The sequence below is a fragment of the Saccostrea echinata genome, unplaced genomic scaffold (assembly GCF_033153115.1).
Source record: "Saccostrea echinata isolate AGI-Se365-2 ecotype Australia unplaced genomic scaffold, CSIRO_AGI_Sech_v1 ptg000002l, whole genome shotgun sequence".
In the NCBI taxonomy this organism is placed as follows: Eukaryota; Metazoa; Mollusca; class Bivalvia; order Ostreida; family Ostreidae; genus Saccostrea; species Saccostrea echinata.
This window is the reverse complement of record NW_026889751.1, coordinates 23,610,493-23,618,149: the sequence shown is the minus strand read 5'-3', so window position 1 is coordinate 23,618,149 and position 7,657 is coordinate 23,610,493. Positions and strand designations below refer to the sequence as shown.

General features: G+C 32.1%; 1 protein-coding gene across 1 annotated transcript; it reads right to left on the bottom strand.

The window, feature by feature from the left end:
• Positions 1 to 1,867: 1,867 nt before the first annotated feature.
• LOC133175180 (RAC-alpha serine/threonine-protein kinase-like) lies at positions 1,868 to 7,657 on the bottom strand. Its single transcript, XM_061310299.1, has 9 exons — positions 7,507 to 7,657; positions 7,106 to 7,182; positions 5,146 to 5,271; positions 4,729 to 4,892; positions 3,898 to 4,036; positions 3,706 to 3,768; positions 2,866 to 2,996; positions 2,709 to 2,773; positions 1,868 to 2,089 (listed from the first exon to the last, which is right to left on the bottom strand). Exons 1-9 carry the CDS (start codon positions 7,524 to 7,526, stop codon positions 1,993 to 1,995), a joined length of 882 nt encoding a protein of 293 aa, XP_061166283.1. The 5' UTR covers positions 7,527 to 7,657; the 3' UTR covers positions 1,868 to 1,992.

The following is a 7,657-nucleotide window of genomic DNA, read 5'->3' as shown; positions in this document are numbered from 1 at the left end:
ATCTATATTGAAATCCTCATTCATTTTTGAGTTAAGGCACATTTTGATGGTTCATGGCTCTAGCTCTTTGACCCCCTTAAAGTCAATATTCTACGGGGGTCACTTTTCGTCGTTACACCGCACCGGAAAGGGGGATCATTTTCCCGAAAGTTTCAATTTGGAAAAACTCGCAGAGACTTTGAAAATGTTTGAACAGCGTTGAGAAAGACAAAATGTGACGGCAAAAAAGATTTAGAAAGAGGAAAGACACATTCAATGGCGTGAAAAACATAAAATTTTAGCTTGTGATAATCCAAGTTCAAAATAGTCTTTCGTTTTTCATTGTAACAAATAAACTAGATCATTAAAGTAAAAGAAAATGGAAACTTATGCAAATGTCTCTGTTTTACAGGGAAAGTTTCGCGATATAACGCGAAAAATATATTTTTTTTTACCTACGAAAATGAGCTCAATGGGTTTTCGTAGTCTTGAGTAACATTTGTTGGTATAATTATGTATTTATACTAGAAATATGACTGAAAGTTATAATAACAAATAACTTTTGCCGAGTTTAAATATCTAGTAATATCTGTCGGTGTTTCTTTTTACCCTAGGAAAAGTACCTATGTGTGGGAATTTTTTATATGTGTCTTATGTAAATCATTTTAATGGCTAATGTTAGATCTGTAAAAACATTCGTGGTGGTGGTGGAGGCGTAACCACTAAATTTCCAACATATACTATATATAGTAGTTCTACCTTCAATAAAGACGCCTGTGATTTTTTTTTATTAATTGTCAAGGGAATTATGTTGGGTTGTGCGCCCCGCCCCCCCCCCCTTCTACCCTGAAATTGCTTAAAGTAAAGTAAAAGGCCTTTATGATTTTTTTTAATTAGTATTTCTGATATAAATGTATATACCAACAAATTTAACCCAAGATCCTACTAAAAGCCCCCCAATTTTTTCTGACCTTTATACGGTAAGCCTTTAATACCCCCCCCCCCCCCCGGTCAAAAAATCTATTGAATTATTTGCCTGCAAGGAAATGGGGATTAGATGTATTGTATTTAAGAGAGAATACTCTTTCCTCCTATTTATTCCTTGCTTGCCATCACTGTTTAAAAATTCCCGAATCCGCCAATTTTCATTATTATTGTAATCTATCATAGGGTTTATTCAATTAAGCATGCGTATTAAAGATATTAAAGATAATAAAACAGGCAATATCATCTATGAGCAGTGGCAGTTGACAGTAAGCAGTGAGCAGTTGGCAGTAAGCAGTGAGCAGTTGGCAGTAAGCAGTGAGCAGTTGGCAGTAAGCAGTTGGCTGTCGTATATGGAATTCCATAAATTAGATACATAGATGTATTTTAATTTTTTTTTTTTTTTTTTTTTTTTTTACCGTTGGCTAAGATCTCGGTTGCTCCATATCCTGTCTAATAATTGATTTGTTTTTGTTATATTTAGTTGACAAGTTAAAGTGGTTCATTGAGCAAGGAAGATGTGGGACCTGTAAGAATGGAGCCTGAAATTTCTGGCTACTTACTATCAGGGATGAAGACTAAAACAGTAAAACTCGTAAATCAAGAGCAGACAACTCCACAAAAATGGCCGAGATACATAACTGGTTTTTTTTCCTGTCAAACTTGTGTAGTGAAGAAAATGAAATAGAAGTTTTTCATCAAAGTGTGCAATTTATTAATGTTAAAGCTATTTCACATTGATTATCACTGTTCGGTAGTAAATATTGCCCAAATGCATACATTTTGTAATTTTCAATGTCTCAGCTCCGATTTTGAAATGAAATTATAAATAATGCTGTTCATTTGTTTTACAACACCTTTTATATTCTTACATGGTGACTTAATAATGAAAAATATGTAATTTTAATGTTATCAGTTTTTTAATAAAAATAATAAAAAAAATTAGTATAACAAAATATAAACAAATAAATCACAGTTAACATGGCATCATTAAACAGAGATTTGCACTCCATTGTCTTTGCTTTATAGCTACACGTCTCCATCGTGTCTGTCATATGATAAGCTGATGGCCTCAATTTGACGACAGCCAATTTTCTCTCCTAAATTCTTCAAACTGTTCAGAAGTCTGTGAATTATAACGTAATACAATAGTTACATGTATGCAATGAATACATGACATCACAGATACTTTAGTATTATTATAGATGAATATTCATAAATAAATGTAATTGTCAAAAAGAATGTAATAAAATCAATGACTTTGTTATAATGAGGGATAGCCCTTTAAGGGAGATAACTCTGTATCAACCCTCTGCTAAGAAAGATAATATTCATCTATCACTTTATTTCATATACCCTTACAAAGATTACTTATGACCTGACTATGACCATGACCAAAGGTCAGTTAGGTTAATTTATAGTCAGTTAGGTAAGTTTAAGTTCACTGGCAGAAAAGGTGAAAATTTTAACATAAATGCAGCTAGAGTATCATTTTGTGAGCTCACTCACAGTACTCTAGGTTATCATTTTATCATTACCGGTAATAATAGTCTCAAATTCAACCCTCATATGGTTTGCTTGAAATTTATTTTAATTCCTCCCTATTAATCGTTTAAAAAATTGTCCTGAATACAGAAAAAAAAAACCATCTCATGGAACAGAGGTTGTTCTCTCTTATATAATTAAGTTATAATTAAGTCTTCAATAGTCAGACCATTATTTTGTTAAAATAAGAAGTGACTTACATATCTTTCAGCTGTTGTTGGTCTGCGTGGTCTTTATCAATGACAATGTCCTTGATCCATCCAACCTAAAAGTAAAGCAAAGTCTACGATTTATCTGGAAAAAAACCTCAGAAATTAAATCTAAAAGATGACAGGCTTAGAAATTTATATGTATCACCTTTGGATAACTGTGGTTAAACTGTAATTCTGTGACTAGAGTTGCAGTGGAAATCACTCGATTTGATACAGTATCCTCTAGGACTGTTACATAGTAATTATCAGATGAGGATTTCATGGCATGAAATTGGCCTGAAAATAATTTTAAAACAGTAGGACAAACTATATATATATATATATATATATATATATATATATATTATATTATATATTATATATATATATTATATATATATATATATATATATATATATATATATATATATATATATATATATATATATATATATATATAATTGATCTTTCACCTTTAATTAACCTTCTTCCATTCATGCGCGGATCTAGAGGGGGGTCCGGGGGTCCGGACCCCCCCCCCCCTGGAATTTGCAGTGTAATAAAAAGAATATACTGATCCAAATAAAAAATGACTTTGGACCCCCCCCCCAGAAAACGTGGACCCCACCACGTGGACCCCACCACCACGAAATAGGTTTTTGTCATGTTGGGGAATGGATTTTACGTTTTTTGTTTTTGTTTTTTATTATTGGCTTGTCAAGAAATTTTCTGGGTTTGATATCTTTGGGAAAGGAGTTTAGTTTTTTCCTTTCTTTCTTTCCTTTTTTTTTCAATTGTTCTGTTTTTTTTTTCTTTTGCTTGTCAAGAAATTTTCTGGGTTGGAAAGTTTTTAACTGGGGTGGAACCCCCCCCCCCCCGAAACAATTTCTGGATCCGCGCCTGCCATTTCACATATCATAAATATCAATATTATTATGCTCATATTATCTTCTATACAACTCAAACTGAACAAAACAATATCGCAAAGCAGCATCTGAATACTTACTAGTGAACTCTGTTTTGGAGATATTTCCTATATTGCCTTCTTGAGATAAAAGTTCAAGGAAACCTGCGGTAAAAAATTAAAGACCTTAAAATTACTTTCAACATTTGTTTCCTACTGTTCTGAGTACATTAAGTGTATATTCTGAAATTTTGAAACTTCCATGTCTTCAGAGCATTATATATATTGCCTTACCTCTATCGTAATCTGACAGCTGAAGTGGTCGGACCTGGAATGGTTGTTTATTTTTACCCTGGGAGTACAGCAGGGAGATGTCATACATCCTCACCTCTTTTTCTTCTACTAGTTTTAAACAAGAATTCCAGTCACCTGTCTATAAAGTGATGCACGATTATTTCATAAGTTCCTGTAAATTAACTGTAAAATGCGCTCTTTATTACTGCTTTTTTCATAATGAGATTCTTGTCCTGTGATGTACATATGTATTTTTCAACGAAATAAGTTTCTAAAACATTGAAAAGAAGTAGTTCAGAAAGGCACTGAAGGGGCAAAAACGTGTTCATTGGTCCATTAAGTTTGATATTGAAAACTTTAACTGATTAAAAATATCCTCGATCATGGTCACACCAGAGTTATCTTTCTTTGTTCATGTAATTAGTGTCCTACGATGATATTGACATTATGCTATTGAATGCCATTGTCTCCAAACAGCTGAAAGTAAAATAAATTTGGGAATATTTCAACATTAGTTTCTTTAACTGGCCCTCCGTAACATCTAATCATGTCTTCCTTGTCTAGGGCAAAAGTTTTCTTGAGAGAGATACATGTATATTTGTACTGATATAAGAACCAATTGATAAAATAAACATTCATTGATAAATACAGGTTAAAAAAAATAACATCCTCCAAATTTCATCAACAAAACCTTGAATTGTCTGACTGATATGACAGTGGCTGTGCATGTACATATATGGATATACATGTAAGTATTTTATTCCTTTGAATGCTAATAATTCTCTTGCATATATTTTTTATGTACAATCGTGAACAAAATAATCATTTTACCGCTGTTGCCTCGACCACCCCCTGGATGGCTGTCACCCACATTTCTCTATCCTCTGGGGTGTCTGTGTAGTACATCCTGTCCACCGGTCCACCCCTCAGAATCACCCCCTGGACAATGAATGTGTTAGGCTTCGGTTTCTCTTGCTTTATTATGGTCACATCCTCTATAGAAGCAATAAAAAAAATTAAAATGGACGTGACTATTTCATATCCTCAATATGTACATATATATAGAAATCAATTTCAAAGCAATGAAACCGTATGTCAAAAAATATCTTTCTAACACTAGTTCGTTCTGATTGCATGTCTGTTGAGGTTTAGGATTTGTCTTCAAAATTGTCACATGTTGCAATGGGAGCTTTCTTGTTACTGAAGGAGATAAACTTAAGCATTATGATAACATGTTTGAGTTGTAACCTTGCAACTTAAAGTCATTCTGGATTTCTCCTTTAATCAAACTTTCCTCTCGAGTTTTGTATCCGGAAAATGTGCCGTCAGCTCGTAGGATATAGTAACGCTCACGCCAGTTACGTATAAATTCACCTGCAATATAAGAGATAATTTAATCATGCTAATTAATATTTTGAGAAACAATGCAACATGCAGAGATATTTGAAAATTATATTTCATTTGCTAAAACATTTGTTATATATCACTTCTTAACGTATATGACACATCTATATGCTATCAATCCACTTTCAAGAATTTTTTTAACATGATGTATATTTTTAAGAGAGAATGTCACGAATCATCAAGCTTACTCAGTGTAATTGATGGAAACTATAAAATTTAAAAATATCGGGATTTTTGCGTTAATAAACTTCTCTAACAGTTTTATCATTTCTGGTAAAATTTTACAATGATCAGCCAAATCGTTTCCATGGTAACCATATATCAAAGTAAGTAAAATACACGCTTTAGAAAAATTCAGATTCGGTCAATTTGCAGTACTTTTGCATAGTACAAAAAATAAAAAATCAATAAATATTAATAAAACTGATTAAAACTTTTTTTAAAAAACTAGTATTTTTATATTTTGTCTGCATGTGAACAAAAACTTTCAAATTTCTATTAGTTTTTCTACGTACACTTAGCCTATTTTTGTCCCTGTTTCGGTGACTGAATTCTCAAATCTACAACAAGAAAATAAATATCTGATGCTATCCTCAAAAAGGTGAATATTAATACTGTTTATATCAAAATTAAAATTGAGAAGCATTCTTAAGTGGGCTTAAATTGAAAGGGTTTTTTATCATACTGATGGGTACTTTTCCCATCTTTTATTGTTATGAATTACCTCCCTTGGAGCTCTTCTGTGATAGAAACAAAAAATGTCGGCAACCTTTGGATTTTTGGGAGCACTGACTCAAGGAAAATTCATGTTGTTTCAAGAGGGAAAAAGATTCATAAGCTTGGAATCTTGTCAACAACAAAAACCTTATGACAAATCAGGTAATAAAATTTAAAAATATATATATATATATTTATTTCTAAAAGCCATCACTTTCTTCCTTATCCGAATTTTCTCCATTCATCTGTGTACAACTTAAACTGGTAGCTAAATGCATGTAAAATCCAAATGAATTGGTTTCCTTTGTTTAATCCCAAAAATCCCCACACATATTACATCGATCTTCAAATATTTTTCCTTTTTGCAGAAGTATGCAGAAACATTTATATTAATTTGATGCAAATATTTTAATAACAAATAATGCAGAGCTGATACAGTGACAATCAAGACCGACACCTATCGAACTGGTACATGTATGTATTTTCTCATATTTATTTGTTATTGAAATGCCCAGTATAGCTATGTACATGTTATAATCACAGATTTTTTAATTATTATGTAAATTTATTTAACAGTTTAAAATGTTCTGAAAGCGAAACATTAATTTGTATAAATACATTTAAAAAAACTCATTGAAATTCAGGTTGCGGATCAAAGATTTTTTTGTGGTGGATGGAATGGAGGTGGGGTTTTTCAAGTTAATATTAAGGGAAAAAAATAATAGTTTCGTTGGTCAAACATCATTTTCATGTATGTGAAAGTTGTGTAATATGAACACTTTTTACAACCAATAAAAGAAAACAGGGGGTTAAAATTTAAAGTTTCCATCTGAAGCTTGATGATTCGTGACATTCTCTCTTAAATAAATATCATAAATATAGATAATTAAAGTATATATAATTAAAGTAACTAATTTATTAAATGAATGACTGCATGATATTTGATACGAATTTGGCGTAAGCTATAATGTGTATAATGAAGCAGGTACATGTATAAATATTACTAAATGCCGCCCTACCATGCCGCCCATACCCAACCCCTTTTGCCCCATTTATATCCATTTATAAATATGTCCTAATTCTTCACCTCTTTTCCACAAGTATCCCTCTTTCACTATAGGAGCTATCTCTTTCGGATTTTCCGTTGCCTCTCCTATTGCAGCACTGAAATTACACACATAGGTTAGGTCTGTTAAAATATAATAAAGTACCAAATGAATATTACTTTTAAATCTCCCACCCTCTTATCCCCATTTAGCGTCCCTCAACCGTATAATATCAAAGATACGAAGAATGTATTAAATTAGCATAATTTAAATTTGATATTGACTTTCCTGGATTGTGCATAGATTTTTTTCTCTTGGATAATAACAATATGTAACACAAAGATTTTTTCAGTTCAGACATCACATAACCTTTAGATTAGCTAAAGTAAACAAATAAAGGACAGATTATTTCAACTCTTTCCCCAAATTACGATTCACCTACCTCCCGACGCGGGATTTCATTTTAGTGTTCTTCACTACAGAATGGATGTCGAATATTCCTTTCTAAGTATACTGTATTTTTTTTCTTTCCCCACGAAATCACCCATGCTCTTCATTTGTCTGTGTACGTAAACTTTTCCCTACATCGACAT